Source organism: Oncorhynchus gorbuscha, linkage group LG12 (genome assembly GCF_021184085.1).
Source record: "Oncorhynchus gorbuscha isolate QuinsamMale2020 ecotype Even-year linkage group LG12, OgorEven_v1.0, whole genome shotgun sequence".
Taxonomy (NCBI): domain Eukaryota; kingdom Metazoa; phylum Chordata; class Actinopteri; order Salmoniformes; family Salmonidae; genus Oncorhynchus; species Oncorhynchus gorbuscha.
The window spans coordinates 76,830,120-76,849,144 of NC_060184.1; the positions used below are offsets into that span (position 1 = coordinate 76,830,120).

The window sequence follows — 19,025 nt, forward strand, 5'->3', positions numbered from 1 at the left end:
TTAAAAAGCTAAATGTTTTGATGACTTTTTTCTAAATACTTTGTTTGGTTATAGCCATTTTAGAAGTCAACAGAAGTGTATAAATAGTAGACAGGTTTCACAATCAAACCAAAGCCACATCAACACTGACCTCAACTCTCTTTGGAAAAGGTGATGTGTGATGAATATTCACATCTACAAGTGATAACTGACTTTTTTTTAAATACAAAAAATATATGCCTCTGTGCCTGTTGCATATTTCCTCATTTCAAGGCCAGATAAGAACCCTTTAAAAACAGGAGAAAGGTAGGAGAGAGAGCTCACTCCTTAATGGAGAGGAAGGGAAGTTGGTGCGCGTTAATTTGAATCTGGAGTAGCGCTATATGAGGGGAGAGTGCACGAGGAGCGACTGTGAGGAGTCAGATTTCAGTGTTTTGGTCCTGGAGGACTGAGGGAGTCTTTGTTTCAGTTGGAACTGCGGGCAGTCCAAGGAAACCGAGAGTGAGTCAGGGGAGATCGAGACATTTTAAAGAGTGAGTGAGTGAGTGACTAAGTGAGTGAAGGATAGAGCGGGTCTCCAACTCTTACCACTATCACATTGGAACAAGAAGACTTTAGTGTGGACTTACCAAGACTGAAAATGACTTCCCGGTAAATTCACGCATATTTTACGCGTATTGAAAGTGTTTTAACAAACCAACATTTTTTTACTCAGCTAAATTCTTAACTTTTCCCCCCTTTATCATCAGCATCTCCCTGTGGTCCGTTGGAATACACCTCACACTGTGGTACTGCCAACTGTCGACTCCATATCGCCTTCTGGACGGTATGTCACGCTCATCATATTTTGTTCTGTTCTCTCTCTCATTTGGCTCAAGTGGTTTGCTATTGTGCAACTGTGAGAAAGTATAGCTTAGTAAATATGCATCCATTCATTCATGCATGTTTTGCCTAATAGCTTGATGAAGTCAAGCTGTGCATGTTTAGTGATACGATTTTGTGTTCGTGCATATCGTATTCTAAAATTCCTTGGTGCAACAACAATGCCTTTGCATAAAGTTGCACTTTTTGGGGGGAAATTGGATCCTGTGCCATTATTATAGCGTTATGAAACTGAGCGATGGGTCCATAAACGCTTTCTTTGTGGGTCTAGTTTTTGGATTTAAGAATGGTTTTTAATATGATTACTTTTTAAGTCATACAGACTGAAACTGCTGAGTTGGATGAACCTTGTGGGTGTAAATACGCAGCGCATGTCTTTGACACCATCAGCAACCAAGCGTAAAACCAAGCAATTCCATTATTATTTGCGTAACGTGTAATTCTGGTAAAGCTTTATATCAAATCTGGACAGTGCGACACTTAACATAAATGCGCAGCCAGAACATGTCCATAGTGTGGAACAAATTGGAGAGCTTAATTAAACTGATGCGCGTGCTGTGCGCTCTGTGTCCACGGAGACATTTCAATGACCTGTCGCCGACGGCTCCGTGATTAATGGTTCTGCTACAGAGCAAAAGTAATACATGATGTGAGCGAACCAGACTAATGTATTGGCCTCTGAAAGCAATTGACACAGACAGACTAGTGTTGCAGTGTAATTATGGTCGCAGACGGGTCATCATCAGATGGCGAAGTGTTTTTGTGACGGAGCGCATAGGCTACCTGTTGCATCAGTAGCTAACCAATTGAGTTAAATCATTAGAGGGAGCGCTTTTAATCACTATACATTTACGCATATAACCATCCAGTGTGTGTGTGTGCGCGCGCGCGTGCCAGCATGCATGCATCTGTCTAATGACAGGTCCCTGACTTGGCTTAAACTTCAACTCAAGGTCAATGCATGGGTTGATATGAGGCTTTTTCATTTTATTTTAATGTTATATACAGGGCTCGTCATGATAAAGGACCACGTGCAGACTGACAGATAATTACTGTCGCTCTTCATCGGTAGAAACGCACGCAGAATGCCGTTTTGACATGCTCTGGAGATCATATTCGCTGAGTGGACAAAACATTATGAACACCTGCTCTTTCCATGACAGAGACTGACCAGGTGAATCCAGGTGAAAGCTATGATCCCTTATTGATGTCACGTGTAGATGAAGAGGTGGAGACAGGTTAAAGAATCGTTTTTCAGAGGAGACATGGATTTTATACACTACCATTTAAAAGTTTGGGGTCACTTATACATTTTCTTGTTTTTGAAAGAAAATGTTTTTTGTTTTTTTTACCATTAAAATTGATCAGAAATCAGAATATCTACATAGGGGTACAGAGGCCCATTATCGCCACGTTGTGTTAGCTAATCCAAGTTTCTCATTTTAGAAGGCTAATTGGATCATTAGAAAACCCTTTGGCAATTATGTTAGTACAGCTGAAAACTGTTGGTCTGATTAAAGAAGCAATTAAACTGTCGTTCTCTAGACTAGTTGAGTATCTGTAGAATCAGCATTTGCGGGTTCGATTGTAGGCTCAAAATGGCCAGAAACTAAATACTTTCCTCTGAAACTCGTCAGTCTATTCTTGTTCTGAGAAATTACGGCTATTCCATGCGAGAAATTGCCAAGGAACTGAAAATCTCATACAACGCTGTGTACTACTCCCTTCACAGAACAGCGCAAACTGGCTCTAACCAGAATAGAAAGAGGAGTGGGAGGCCCCAGTGCACAACTGAGAAAGAGGACAAGTACATCAGAGTGTCTAGTTTGAGAAACAGATGCCTCACAAGTCCTCAACTGGCAGCTTCATTAAATAGTACTCGCCAAACACCAGTCTCAACGTCAACAGTGAAGAGGAGACTCCGGGATGCTGGCCTTCTAGGCAGAGTTGGAAAGAAAAAGCCATATCTCAGACTGGCCAATGAAAAGAAAAGATTAAGATGAGCAAACGAACACAGACACTGGACAGAGGAATTCTGCCTAGAAGGCCAGCATCCCGGAGTCGCCGGGACGTTGAAACGGATATTTTGTGGGTACTATTTAATAAAGCACCTTTAGCTGTTTTCGCCTGACATTTGACAGTTTCCTCGATTGTATTTGTTATGGATCACGACGCAAGGGATGTCAGCTGTTCGGTTTGTGGCCGTGCCATTACTCATAAGCTGCTCGAAGATTATTAACCTTTTTCAGATAAAAAACTGTCACGCTGCTTCTGCCAGACAAGACCGTAAAAGGATATTATATATATATATAATAATAATAATATATATATAATATATCCAGGCACATGTACGCAGTAAATACTGGAACAAACAAAGCTGTTGCATAGAAAAGGTCCCATCTTTGTGTATTTGTTGAAATCGAGCTGGTATTCCCCATTTTGGAGTTCTGTGGTGTAGCCTACGCACCACCTATACTTTTTAAACCATCTCTTGTTCCCTGAACTATGGCTGTGTTTACACAGGCAGCCCGAATCTGATCTTTTCTTCTCCCTAATTGGTCTTTTGACCAATCGGATCAGCTCTGAAAAAGATCTGAAATGAAAGGATCTTGATGTGATTGGTCAAAGGAACAATTATTTGAAAAAAAAAATCAAAAGTGGGCTGCCTGTCTAAACGCAGCTGTTGTAGGCTCCATGTGTTTTGATAAGGACTAGCCCTAATGGTTTTCTTATCTGCCTAGTCATAGACAAATACCTGGTTAAGTGTGTGTCATCGTAATGAGCCCTTACACATACCAGGAGTATGAGGTACTGGCATAGCTAGTTAATCAATCAATCAATGAAAATGTATTTATTAAAGCCCTCTTTACATCAGCCGATGTCACAAAGTGCTGTACAGACACTCAGCCTAAAACCCCAAAAAGAAAACAATGCAGCTAAGAAGTTAGGTTGTTTTTCTTGTGGAGACATCGTAAAAATGAGTTTATGGGAATTCACTCATGGTGATCTGTCTCTCTTAATGCTTGTAAATGTGAATTTGAACAGCCAGCAGGCACAATGTGCCATTCCGGCCTTAGTGCCACCCCAACTCTAAATGTATGATTAAGCATTTCCGGGGCGGCAGGGTAGCCTAGTGGTTAGAGTGTAGAGGTGGCAGGTAGCCTAGTGGTTAGAGTGTAGAGGTGGCAGGTAGCCTAGTGGTTAGAGTGTAGAGGTGGCAGGTAGCCTAGTGGTTAGAGTGTAGAGATGGCAGCGTAGCCTAGTGGTTAGAGTGTGGAGGAGGCAGGTAGCCTAGTGGTTAGAGTGTAGAGGTGGCAGGTAGCCTAGTGGTTAGAGTGTAGAGGTGGCAGGTAGCCTAGTGGTTAGAGTGTAGAGGTGGCAGGTAGCCTAGTGGTTAGAGTGTAGAGGTGGCAGGTAGCCTAGTGGTTAGAGCGTTGGACTAGTAACCAGAAGGTTGCAAGTTCAAACCCCTGAGCTGACAAGGTACAAATCCGTCGTTCTGCCCCTGAACAGGCAGCTAACCCACTGTTCCTAGGCCGTCATTGAAAATAAGAATTTGTTCTTAACTGACTTGCCTAGTTAAATAAAGAAAAAATAAAGAAAAAATTCAGATTAAGGTTGAAGAGTGATGCCTCTTAAACCTAAATGTATTAATGTACTAATGATCTGTTTATCTACAGTTAAATCCTTCAATAGTATAATGGAGAGCCTTAAAAAAGGCACCATTTGAAGGGATTATGTCTTTATACAATGGCGCCGGGACCTTAACATTTTAGATGCTTAGGTCGTAAGGTGCGTGTGAAGGCGGCCTACTCATGTTAATGGGAAGTTGGGTGGAATTTGGCAATCTGCATAGTGTTTTGGCGCCTTCCATCTGGTTCACACATGCAAAAGACTCTCATAAAGATGTTTATGGGACTATTTTAATAAACACGGAGACAAAGGACATTGTTCAAAAGAGGAGCACGATAATTCATCTCCAAACAGTGCTGACATTACTATTTTCCTGTAACCCCAGTCTGTACTGTATGTGGTAGCCTATATATCTCTTCTCAGAGAGAACCGTTGGAGGCAGGAAAAGTAATCCCATGTGTTTCGCTACAGACTGATGATGATGATGATGATGATGATGACTATAAGATGGCGCAGCTGGTCTTCAGTCGCGTCTCCTGGGGCCTAACAGCACCTTACTATACCATAGATTTACTTCCGGCGCCCACAGAGAGGGCCGCCTCACTTCCAGATTTGTTCATTATTCTGTACTAACATGCTTATTCCGTGTGAGGACCACCAACTGTATTCTCCTCAGGAGTGGAGCTGAGGGCTGTTGCTGTTTATATTAATAGGAACTATATGCTTTCAAAGAGATGCTGTCCTGAAATGAATGTAAACGTCTGCACGGTGTCTCATGATGCTGCACATATATTCTACACAGATAAGATCACTCAGAAGCATGCCGTGTGTGTGTGTGTGTGTGTGTGTGTGTGTGTGTGTGTGTGTGTGTGTGTGTGTGTGTGTGTGTGTGTGTGTGTGTGTGTGTGTGTGTGTGTGTGTGTGTGTGTGTGTGTGTGTGTGTGTGTGTGTGTGTGTGTGTGTGTGTGTGTGTGTGTGTGTGTGTGTGTGTGAGCGAGCGAGCGCGCACCTGTTTACTCTTAATTCAGGACCGGTCTTTGAACCAGAGAGAGGGGGCTTGGATGGTTTGTTTGTCCACCCATGGCTGCTCCCATGTCGGGACTACAGGCAGAGAGAGAGAGAGGCCTCCTACCAGGCTGCTATGTTTAGCTGTAATGAAGGATGAGTTGCAGCTCTGTCCTGGCTGTGGGGAAGTAGTAGACCCAGAAATCAGACAGCATCACCCCTCACAGCGGCATGGCCAATACTGAATGTCAACAGACTCAACACCTCAGTTTGCATTCTATGATGATGTGACCGGTGACACTATACTTCTTGACGGTTGAATATCTTCTCTCGACTGCTGACATGCAAAACATTTTGGGACTCTATCAACAGTGGACCAATGAAACAAATACCAATATATTGTTTTTTGAGTGGACTTTCCCTTTAAGTGGTCCAAAAATGAGCTGAGTTCATACAGATGAGCTTTCTTTTTGGGGTGAACTATCCCTTTAAGTAGTAGAGCAAGCCATCGTCCATTGCTGATGAGACTGTGGTGATTTGCATCACACCCATATTCCTGTCAAGACTTTGAGTGAAAAGCAGAGAACCGATGTTTGTACCTGATGTCTTGTACTTAGATATGTAATTAAAATGATTTAGCGCTTCCTTTCAGTAAAAGAGACATACAAAAGGGGGCCCAGGCCACACGGTAAACATTTCTTTATGTTATGTGTAAATCTTTGCTCCCTGTTGTCTCTTCCTGATTGAATAACAGACTTTGGATGCCACTGCTGTATTTTACTTAAAATGCGAAACAATTTCTGCATTCCAAACTCTCCAAAACTCTGGACAATATTAAGCAGAGGAAGATGAAGATGGATATTCATCCATCTCGGCAGCTCAGTTTAGTCTCCTCTCCTCTCCTCTCCTCTCCTCTCCTCTCCTCTCCTCTCCTCTCCTCTCCTCTCCTCTCCTCTCCTCTCCTCTCCTCTCCTCTCCTCTCCTCTCCTCTCCTCCTCTCCTCTCCTCTCCTCTCCTCTCCTCTCCTCTCCTCTCCTCTCCTCTCCTCTCCCCAAACGGACAGTGTGTGTGTGTGAACATGTGTGGGAGAAATGGCCAGGCAGGCAGGGGAAAGGGAGGAGAGGTTGGGACCTTTTATGTAAGTTATTGTAAGAGTACTGTTGCTATCAAGCCACACGTCACCAAACCTTTTTCCTACCCAGGGCTCTGGGTCTTGTTGTTCCTGAATGCTCTTTTATGTTTAGATAAGAATTGTATACCTGTCTTGTATACCTGTACACCATTCTTGTGTGTGTTTCATAAAAAATATTTGAAAAAGAACAAACCTTTTTCACTGTCAGTGCGTTTTCGCGACAAATTAGACAAAATCATTGCACATTACATTGCAAAATGTCAGAATTGCCACAGGAATCACCCCCCCCCCACACACACATACAAATATCACAAAAAACCCTGTGAAATCCTGGAGGGACTGCAATTTAATGTAGTGACTGGTGTTGATATCAAATTCCTGCTCTCTTTACATTCATCTCTCATTAATTCTCCTATCGTTGCATTAATCGGTCTGTTGAAATCACAGCTTTGTTCATCAAAGTGCCTAGTGCCCCCCCAAAAAATTCTCAATTTAAAAATTCCCACTCCCTCTCCCCCTTTTATTTTTATCAGGCCTGCGTTTATTTCTCTAACCTTCACCAGGAAGGAACCTTGGGTTTGAGCCTTCCAGAGAGCTGAATGTTGCCTTAAAACGATTAAAGAAAACGTTCCCACATTAGGTCACATTCCAAAGGTTTTAGTAGTGCCTCAAATCCATAAATTAATAGGTGAAACCTGTATGAAATGTTTATGTTTTTCAGACAGAGGTGTGAGATTTATCTCGATCTGGAGAGTCACTGTCAGACTGGGAAGATGTGGGTGAAAACAAGCACGTGTCTGTTTCTATGAGACCAGAGATAATCTGGGTGATATAACATTTATACCGTATACTGGGCTATTTCGAAATACCAAAGGGATCATTTTCCACACTGTAATTAATAGATATTTTTGGGGTTGGGGGCACCGCCTCCTCCTTGCTATAAGAAATATAATATGTGTTATAAATGATATCCAGCTCAGGGCTCCAGCTATGTTAACTTGCTAGCTCAGTGGCTCGATGTCAATCGCAAGATTCTTGAGCCTTGTTCACACTGCAGGCCTTAATGCTCCAATCAGTTTTGTTTTTCTAATACGTTTTGGACAACTGACTGTCCAAACAGCAAGTGACCAAATGGGACTTGTGTCTGTTCAGACAGCAGTCATTTGATGACAAGGCTACACTAGGTATCATAGTAAGGAGGGGTGTGTGTGTGCAGTGGTCTAGACTGATTGGTGGTGGTGCTTTTGCTTCCTATCACTCAGTTCTGTAGCAAGCTACGGTGACAATAATGCCCGTCATGGACATTTCCCAGTTGTTTTGAATGTTCAAAATCATAGTGGTAAGAACACTTTTAAAGCCTCAAAGGATATATATATATATATATATATATATATATATATATATATATATATATATATATATATATATATATAAATATATATATATATATAAAATAAAAAAATATATGCCATTTAGCAGACGCTTTTATCCAAAGCGACTTACAGTCATGTGTGCATACATTCTACGTATGGGTGGTCCCGGGGATCGAACCCACTACCCTGGCGTTACAAGCGCCATGCTCTACCAACTGAGCTACAGAAGGACCAGGATAAGATGATCCAACTTTAAAAATGAGTACACAATTAATCATAACTTGATTACAAATTACGTCATAAAGGAAAACGTCAGATATGACAGCTTGTTACACAAAGGAAAAGGGGCCGGGTTGAGTGAAAGAGCGGGAAGACTGAGGAACAAAGGGAAAAAGCTGTGCTTTCGTAAATACAGTATCTTATGCATTCTAAATTACCACCCATTTGGAAAAGGAAAATGCAATAAATATTTACTCTGAGCTGCGCTTCAGTATGTAGTAACATCGTTGTGTGGTAGACTGGATACTCTGTCTGTTCCTTTCTAACCTGCGTTTGCAGCTGCGGTTGCTATCTCAACGGGTAGGAGATATCACTTCTGTAGTGAATAAGAGTTCAAAGTTCATACCATTCGCAACCAAAGCGCACACTGATGTTGGCTTCGTTCTGTAGTTATTATCTGAACCATTCTGACATAGGAAAAAGAACAGATTTGAATCTGAAATGCAAATAAATAGGATTTGAGTCACTTCAGACTGCCGTTGTGAACACGGCTTGGTTACAGCAGGGACATTCAATCCCCTCCTGGATCAAGATTCCTGTTGCCTAAATTGTTTTATGGGTCGTTGTCACCTTGTGTGCTCTTCCAGAAGTGATATGACGGTATGAACATCTGGATACCGCTCAAACCTTACCAGAGAGAGAGAGAGAGCGAGAAAGAGAGTCTTCTCATCTGAGCCCTGAGAAGCCAGCGTCCCGTCTGGCTGTTGATAGAAGTCGGTACTGCTGCGTGTCCTGTGTTTGTTCTCTCTCTCTTACCAGATGTGATGAGACTAGAGAGAGTGCTTCCCCTAATGACAGAGCAGCCGTCTGCAGCCGACAGATTTATCCAGTTGCTTTGGGACTCCAGTGGGTTTTTTTTTCTGTCTGATAAAAAATGTCAGCTTGTCTTTTTGAAGTGGGTGGCGCATCCTTCAAACGCTGCTTGCTGTTTTAGAAGCTTTCATCAACTTTAAACGTTTCTTTTGGTTGAAGATAATGTATCAGCACTCTGCGTAAGCACAGGCAGTCGACGTGTAAGGTCATTTGAGGTCACTCGGTTAGGGGGATTCCCTGTGATCACTGTTGTTCTAGCCTTGACCTCTCAGCATGGCTAATGAACATCCTTGAGAGAGAGAGAGACCCTGATTTTTCAAAACAGATTATTGGAGTACCAAAAAAATCTGATGCCGATTTTTATATATATTTTTAATGATTACAATAAAACAGAATGAACACTTTTATTTTTAACTTAATATAATACATAAATAAAATCTATTTAGTCTCAAATAAATAATGAAACATGTTCAATTTGGTTTAGTTTTAGGTCGTAGTTATTATAGGACTTTCTCTCAACCATTTGTATTTCATATGCCTTTGACTATTGGATGTTCTTATAGGCATTTAAGCATTGCCAGCCTAATCTCGGAAGTTTTATAGGCTTGAAGTCATAAACAGCTCAATGCTTGAAGCACAGGGAAGAGCTGCTGGCAAACGCAGGAAAGTGCTCTTTGATTGAATGCTTACGAGCCTGCTTGTAATGTAGTTCATCTGCTGTTTGAAGAGAGTCAGACCGAAATGCAGCGTGTAGGTTACTCATGACTTTTAATGAAGAAAATAGCGGTACATGAAATAACTGAAAATACGAAAACAACAAACGAGTGAAACTAATTACAGCCTAACTGGTGACTAACACAAAGACAGGTACAATCACCCACGAAATACAACGTGCACTCAGGCTGCCTAAATACGGTTCCCAATCCGAGACAACGAGAATCAGCTGACTCCAATTAGGAATCGCCTCAGGCAGCCAAGCCTAACTAGACACACCCCTAATATACACACTCCCAATTAATACAACTCCAATACGAAATACAACATATAAACCCATGTCACACCCTGGCCTACCCAAACATATAACAAAACACAAGATACAATGACCAAGGCGTGACATAACCCCCCCCCTAAGGTGCGGACTCCGGGACGCACCTCAAGAGCATAGGGAGGGTCCGGGTGGGCGTCTGTCCATGGTGGCGGTTCTGGCTCGGGACGTGGACCCCACTCCATAAATGTCCTAGTTCCTCCCCTTCGCGTCCTAGGATAATCCACCTTCTCCGCCGACCATGGCCTAATAGTCCTCACCCTGATCCCCACATAACTGAGGGGCAGCTCGGGACCGAGGGGCAGCTCGGGACCGAGGGGCAGCTCGGGACAGAGGGGCAGCTCGGGACAGAGGGGCAGCTCGGGACAGCGGGGCAGCTCGGGACAGCGGGGCAGCTCGGGACAGCGGGGCAGCCCGGGACAGCGGGGCAGCCCGGGACAGAGGGGCAGCCCGGGACAGAGGGGCAGCCCGGGACAGAGGGGCAGCCCGGGACAGAGGGGCAGCCCGGGACAGAGGGGCAGCCCGGGACAGAGGGGCAGCCCGGGACAGAGGGGCAGCTCGGGACTGAGAGGAAGCTCGGTACTGAGAGGGAGCCCAGTACAGAGAGGGAGCCTAGTACTGAGAGGAAGCTCAGTACTGAGAGGAAGCTCAGGCAGGTAGTAGGCTCCGGTAAATCCTGGCTGGCTGGTGGACCTGGATGATTCAGGTTGTCTGGCCGATCTAGAAGATCTTGGCAGACTGGCACTTCTGGCGGATCCTGGCAGACTGGCACTTCTGGTGGATCCTGGCAGACTGGTGACGCTGGGCCGACTGGCGGCGCTGGGCAGACAGGAGACTCCGGCAGCGCAGGAGAGGAGAAAAGCTCTAGCTGCGCTGAACAGGCGAGGCGCACTGGACGCGCTGGGCCGACTGGTAGCACTGGTGGCGCTGGACAGACAGGAGACTCCGGCAGCGCAGGAGAGGAGAGAGGCTCTGACTGCGCTGAACAGGCTGGAGACTCCGATAGCACAGGAGGGGAGAAAAGCACTGGCTGTGCTGAACAGGCGATGCGCACTGGACGCGCTGAGCCGACTGGGAGCACTGGTGGCGCTGGACAGACAGGAGACTCCGATAGCGCAGGAGAAGAGAACAGCTCTGGTTGCGCTAAACAAGCGGGAGACTCCGGCAGCGCAGGAGGGGAGAAAAGCACTGGCTGCGCTGAACAGGCGAGGCGCACTGGAGGCCTGGTGCGTGGTGCTGGAACTGGTGGTACTGGCGCGAGGACACGCACAGGAAGCCTGGTGCGGGGAGCTGCTACCGGAGGACTGGTGTGTAGAGGTGGCTCTGGATAGACCGGACCGTGCAGGCGCACTGGAGCTCTTGAGCACCGAGCCTGCCCAAGCTTACCTGGCTCGATGCCCACTCTAGCCCGGCCAATAGGAAGGGCTGGTATGAGTCGCAGCTGGCTCTGCACCCGCACTGGAAACACCGTGCGCTCCATAGCATAACACGGTGCCTGCCCGGTCTCTCTAGCCCAACGGTGAGCACAGGGAGTATGCGCAGGTTTCCTACCTGGCATAACTATTCTCCCTTTTAGCCCCCCCCCAATAATTTTTTTGGGGTGACTTTCCGGTTTCCAACCGCGTCGCAGTGCTGCCTCCTCATACTCGCGCCTCTCCGCTTTAGCTACTTCTATTTCCTCCTTGGGACGGCGATATTCTCCCGGCTGCGCCCAGGGTCCTTTTCCGTCTAATATCATCTCCCAAGACCAGAAGTCCTCATATTGCTGCTCCTCACAATTAACAGGGAGAGTAGGCTCAGGTCTGACTCCTGACTCTGCCACTCTCTCTGCGCTTTCCCCGTTACCTACGGTTTTCGCTCTGTATAGCCGTGCTTTCCTTTTCGATTCCATCCGTGTATAGCCCTCTTCGCATTGCTGTAGGGAATCCCAGGCGGGCTCCTGCACTCGCTCTGGGTCGGCCGCCCACCTGTCGATTTCCTCCCACGTAGTATACTCCTTGCTTCTGTTGTCCATAACGTCCTCCTTTAGGTCCTGCCAGTTCACACGCTGCTCGGTCTGTGAATGGTGGGTGATTCTGTAATGTAGTTCGTCTGCTGTTTGAAGAGAGTCAGACCGAAATGCAGCGTGTAGGTTACTCATGACTTTTAATGAAGAAAATAGCGGTACATGAAATAACTGAAAATACGAAAACAACAAACGAGTGAAACTAATTACAGCCTAACTGGTGACTAACACAAAGACAGGTACAATCACCCACGAAATACAACGCGCACTCAGGCTGCCTAAATACGGTTCCCAATCCGAGACAACGAGAATCAGCTGACTCCAATTAGGAATCGCCTCAGGCAGCCAAGCCTAACTAGACACACCCCTAATATACACACTCCCAATTAATACAACCCCAATACGAAATACAACATATAAACCCATGTCACACCCTGGCCTACCCAAACATATAACAAAACACAAGATACAATGACCAAGGCGTGACACTGCTGCTGCCTACCACCACTCAGACTGCTCTATCAAATATCAAATTATAGACTTAATTACAATATAATAAAGACACAGCAATACGAGCCTTAGGTCATTAATATGGTAAAATCCGGAAAATATCATTGCGAAAACTAAACGTTTCAGTGAAATACGGAACCGTTACATATTGTATCTAACCGGTGGCATCCCTAAGTCGAAATATTGCTGTTACATTGCACAACCTTCAATGTTATGTCATAATTCTGTACAATTCTGGCAAATTAATTACGGTCTTTGTTAGGAAGAAATGGTCTTCACACAGTTTGCAACGAGCCAGGCGGCCCAAACTGCTGCATATACCCTGACTCTGCTTACACTGAACACAAGAGAAGTGACACAATTTCCCTAGTTAACATTGCCTGCTAACAATTTATTTTAACTAAATTATTTTTTTAAACTTGTGTATTGATTTTAAGAAAGGCATTGATGTTTATGGTTAGTTACACATTGGTGTTTATGGTTAGGTATACATTGGTGCAACGACAGTGCTTTTTTCGCGATTGACCTTGTTAAATCCTCACCCATTTGGCGAAGTCAGCTGTGATTCGATAAATTAACAGGCACCGCATTGATTATATGCAAAGCAGGACAAGCTAGATAAACTAGTAATATCATCAACCATGTGTAGTTAACTAGTGAATATGTTAAGATTGATTGTTTTTTTATAAGATAAGTTTAATGCTAGCTAGCAATTTACCTTGGCTCTTTTCTGCACTCGCATAACAGGTGATCTGCCTGCTACACAGTCTCCTTGTGGAGTGCATTGTAATCAGCCATAATCGGCATCCAAAAATGCACATTACCGATTGTTATGAAAAGTTGAACCTAGCCCTAATTAATCGGCCATTGGTCGACCTCTAGAAGAGAGAGGTGAAGGCAGAGAGAGAGAGAGGGTAAGAGAAGAGAGATGAAGACAGAGAGAGAGGGGGGAAAAGAGAAGAGAGATGAAGACTGAGAGAGAGAGAGGGTAAGAGAAGAGAGATGAAGACACACAGAGAGGGGGTAAGAGAAGAGAGATGAAGACAGAGAGAGGGGGTTAGAGGAAGAGAGATGAAGACAGCGAAAGAGAGGGGGTAAGGGGAAGAGAGAGATGAAGAGAGGGGGTAAGAGGAAAAGAAAGAGAGAGAGAGAGAGACAGAGACAGAGACAGAGACAGAGACAGAGACAGAGAGGGGGTAAGAGGAAGAGAGAGATGAAGACAGAAAGAGAGGGGGTAAGAGGAAGAGAGAGATGAAGACAGAGAGAGAGAGACTATTCTGATGAGTTTCCAGGAACACCAGACTAGGGTTAGGGTTAGGGTTGGGGTTGTACTGGGCTGTACGTGATGTACTGGGCTGTACGCACTACCCTCTGTAGCGCCTTGCAGTCGAATGCCAAGTAGTTGCCATACCAAGCGGTGATGCAACCGGTCAAGATGCTCTCAATGGTACATCTGTATAACTTAACACTGCCCCTCCCTGAACAGTAATTATTATGATTGTGTTGTATATATTACATGTCCTGAGAGAGGTGGAGCTGTCTGTTATGCTCTGTAATGATGGGCTGCCCACAGTCATTCTATTGTAATGGGTCTGACATATTGTTATGGGGGATATTATTATGTCCCATGGGACTCTTCCAAAAACACATCCATGATAAATATTGACCCACATGACTTTGACTGTGTTGATCTGGTTTAAATGCAGATGTAATTGTCACGGTTATTGTATCACTCAATATGACTTTTTTAATGTTTTCTTCCATTTAAAAATATCAAACGTTGTCTCACCTCTACGACTCCCCCAACGGGCTCGAGAAGCAAAGGTCGAGTCATGTGTCCTCCGAAACATGACCTGCCAAACTGAACTTCTTCTAGCACCTGCCTGCTTATCCCCGGAAGCTGTACCAATGTGTCAGACCGTTCAACTGATGACCGAGGTCAGCCTGCATGAGCCAAGTAAAACCTCCCCGGTCAAACCCTCCCCTAACACGGACGACGTTTGGACAATTGTACGCCACCCTATGGGACTCCCGATCACGGCCCGTTTGTGATACAGCCTGGGATCGAACCCAGGTCTGTAGTGACACCTCCAGCACTGCGATGCAGTGCCTTAGACCGCTGTGCCACTCGGGAGGCAGTTACGCTACTTTTAAATATGTACCTGCATCTCCCTCACTTAGCTTTGTGTCTTGAGTTAACCATCTGTTATCTTGAGTCAACAATGTTTTCTCCCACATCTCTTCTTCTAAACCAATCAGCCGTTTTACTTTGAATGAAAACGAAGCGTGTGTTTTTCGGAGTAAGATGTTGTGATGGAGGTTACACGCTTCACTGCCCACTGTCCATCTCCCCTCCTTAGTCAAGATGCTAATGACACGTAAGTGTGAGGCTACAGATGAGAATCTGAAGCCAAAGTTCACAAGCAAATACTAGTGTTTTCTGTGCTTGGTGGTAAAGTTGTTTGGATATAAAGTGTGTTGTGTTCCTATAGATACTGGCGTACTGTAACAGCTGAGTCAAACCTGGCATCCCTGCGAAGTCCAGGGGATTCTGTACGCTGTGGATTTAATGGGAAACACAATGCCAGGAGGAGCATACCTGGCAACACGTGATATAAAAGGCTCTGAAAAACCCTGAGAATGAAATATAAACTTCAATTCCCTCTCCACTCACCGTTCTTGAGATATCATTGGCTGTGAAATCGCTCCATTGTGGGTGTATTTAAGCATAACTTTGCCGTCAAGTTAGGAGTTAGTTTTGGGCACAGAGCGAGTGTGTTGATAGAGTATAATGTATGGAGAGTATTATGTTGAACTCTTGGCTAAGGGAAGGGTGGGTGCTTTTCAGCCAATGTGTTTTGAATGAACACAATACCTATGGGTTTTGAATGAACACAATACCTATGGGTTGTGAATGAACACAATACCTATGGGTTTTGAATGAACACAATACCTATGGGTCTTGAATGAACACAATACCTATGGGTTGTGAATGAACACAATACCTATGGGTTGTGAATGAACACAATACCTATGGGTTGTGAATGAACACAATACCTATGGGTTTTGAATGAACACAATACCTATGGGTTTTGAATGAACACAATACCTATGGGTTTTGAATAAACACAATATCTATGGGTTGTGAATGAACACAATACCCATGGGTTTGGAATGAACACAATACCTATGGGTTGTGAATGAACACAATACCCATGGGTTGTGAATGTTTTATTTAACCTTTAACCAGGTAAGTCAGTTAAGAACAAATTCTTATCTGACCCGGACGATGCTGGGCGTATTGTGCGCAGCCCTATGGGACTCCCAATCACAGCCGGTTGTGATACAGCCTGGAATCCAACCAGGGATTGTAGTGATGCCTCTAGCACTGAGATGCAGTGCCTTAGACCGCTGCGCCACTCGGGAGCGAGTGGAAGTGGTGTCCAGGGCCAGCGTTTTACCTAATGTTAATGGTTTGACAAGAGACTTCTGGGTTAGAGAAGCCACTTGTCAGCAACTGCGGACGGGCATGGATGCCAGTCCTCCCCTACTGCTTTGTGGGTTACCATAAACATACCCATAATCCAGTGTCACATGTCTCGGAGGATCTTGTGGTCATGGTGATGGGGAGGGATAAGAGACGGGAGTTTGGCACAAGGGGAGGAATGCAATGAAGGGAGTGCCATGGCAACGAACAGACCCTAGCATCCATTTAGCTAAATGTGGGGAGAAATCCTTATTGTTTGTGATGACGGACATGTCTTGGGGATGTCTTCCTTCTACAAAGTGGGACCCCGTATTGCTGACAGGACGTTCGTAGACGTTCGCATGCCACTGTTAAATGGCCAGTCAATGAGCTAGACTGAAAATGTGTGTAAGATGACCTTACAGGTATAAATATGTCTGTTTATTAAACAGCATTTTTATTTCACAATAAACTGCGGTTGTGATCCTCACTTTAGTTTATAGTCACAGACCTCACACAAACAATACACTTTGTTCTGAATGGATCTGCTTGTTTTTAATGTTACTTAGTGTTTAATTGTTCCCATGCCAACTAGATATTCTCAGTAAACTTCATGTGAAGTTATTCAACATCAGGCAGTGTATACTTCTTATTCCTCGTCTCTCTCTTCCAGGGTCATGTTTTCAATGGCTGGCCGACTGCTTCTCATTTCCCCCAACACTCCCCTCTTCTCTCTGTTAATTTTGACTTGTGTCAAGCAAATTTCCATTGAATTTTCCATCAGGTGATGCAATCTCTCTACTCCACTACTTGGTGTGTAACAGGGGCGCGCGAAGGGAGCGGTTGATTATTGTAGTCGTAGCTTTTTCGGTCGGTCTTGTAACGTTTTTGGCGAGGGGAGTTGGGTGTCTTCCACCATGATCTGATTTGAAAACAAGAGTTTGTGACCTTTCAACTCTGAGTTGTTGGATGTTTACCTTCCCCATCAAGGTGATCCCTAAACTTGAAAAGAGAGAGAGAGGGGGGGGGGGTGACATAAATAGAAACAGACGGTCAAAGGAGAAAGACCGGAGGCAAAGAAGCAAATTTACAAGATAACCTGAAAGTAAAAATCCCAATTACACCTATTTGGCACGTACAGAGCACTCCATATTGGCCTGGTAACAGTATACAACATTTTCCTCTTGCAAATAAACAAGAAATGTCTTAGAAGTTTCTAAGAAGTCTCTTCAGTAGCAGATTAACCGTCATTTGAAGACAGCTGACCATAAAGCTGGCATGGCGCTCCTCAGGTCCTCTCATCTTTCACAACATTTTGTGGATCTATATTTCAGCCATTTACACCCTAGTGGAAGTGAGTCGGAGTTCAGATGTTTAGTGCTGTTTGGCATCAAAGAGCCGAGAAAGTAACAGCTCTCTCCTCTGTTATACAGGCCCTGGCAGCCAAAGAGGACAAATTCTCAATCGGGACAGTCTAAGATCAGGTGACGAGGGCTTGAGCGTTACCTGGACTGTGTTGAGCGTTACCTGGACTGTGTTGAGCGTTACCTGGACTGTGTTGAGCGTTACCTGGACTGTGTTGAGCGTTACCTGGACTGTGTTGAGCGTTACCTGGACTGTGTTGAGCGTTACCTGGACTGTGTTGAGCGTTACCTGGACTGTGTTGAGCGTTACCTGGACTGTGTTGAGCGTTACCTGGACTGTGTTGAGCGTTACCTGGACTGTGTTGAGCGTTACCTGGACTGTGTTGAGCGTTACCTGGACTGTGTTGAGCGTTACCTGGACTGTGTTGAGCGTTACCTGGACTGTGTTGAGCGTTACCTGGACTGTGTTGAGCGTTACCTGGACTGTGTTGAGCGTTACCTGGACTGTGTTGGCATGAATCTCATTTGGAACTATTTTGGAGGAAGGGTTGGAAAATCACTTTTATAACCTGTTGTTGATTTAGATGTGTGGGTACAAACACATAAAGGGAAGATTAATTGTAATTGCAAGACAGGATTACTGTTCAGTGTATTCTATTTTTTTATTTAACCTTTTATTTAACCAGGTAGGCCAGTTGAGAACAAGTTCTCATTTACAACTGCGACCTGGCCAAGATGAAGCAAAGCAGTGTGACACAGACAACAACACAGACTTACACATGGAGTAAACAATAAACAAGCCAATAACACAATAAAAAAATCAATGACACAGTAGAGAAAGGAAAGTCTATATACAGTGTGTGCAAAAGGCATGAGGAGGTAGCCAATAATAGGCCATAGGAGTGAATAGTTACAATTTAGCAGATTAACACTGGAGTGATAAATGATCAGATGATGATGTGCAAGTAGAGATACTGGTGTGCAAAAGAGCAGAAAAGTAAATTAAATAAAAACAGTACGGGGATGAGGTAGATAGATTGGGTGGGCTATTTACAGATGGACTATGTACAGCTGCAGCGATCGGTTAGCTGCTCAGATAGTTGATGTTTAAAGTTGGTGAGGGAAATAAAAGTCTCCAACTTCAGCGATTTTTGTAATTTGTTCCAATCACTGGCAGCAGAGAACTGGAAGGAAAGGCGGCCAAATGAGGTGTTGGCTTTGGGGATGATCAGTGAGATACACCTGCTGGAGCGCGTGCTACGGGTGGGTGTTGTTATCGTGACCAGTGAACTGAGATAAGGCGGAGCTTTACCTAGCATAGACGTATAGATGACCTGGAGCCAGTGGGTCTGGCAACGAATATGTAGCGAGGGCCAGCTGACTAGAGCATACAGGTCACAGTGGTGGGTGGTATAAGGTGATTTGGTAACAAAACAGATGGCACTGTGATAGACTGCATCCAGTTTGCTGAGTAGAGTGTTGGAAGCTATTTTGTAGATGACATCGCCGAAGTCGAGGATCGTTAGGATAGTCAGTTTT

General features: G+C 44.6%; 1 protein-coding gene across 3 annotated transcripts in view; it reads left to right on the forward strand.

Annotated features, from left to right (window-relative positions):
* Positions 1-317: 317 nt before the first annotated feature.
* Positions 318-19,025, forward strand: part of LOC123991412 (collagen alpha-1(XVIII) chain-like) — a 133,454-nt gene continuing 114,746 nt past the window's right edge. For all 3 annotated transcript variants that reach the window (XR_006830792.1, XM_046292986.1, XM_046292987.1), the window contains exons 1-2: positions 318-630; positions 729-805. Coding sequence is in view for 2 of the 3 variants with exons in the window: in XM_046292986.1 (XP_046148942.1) it covers positions 620-630; positions 729-805 (88 nt within the window). In the remaining variant the exon portion in view is untranslated. The remainder of the gene's footprint in view (positions 631-728; positions 806-19,025) is intronic.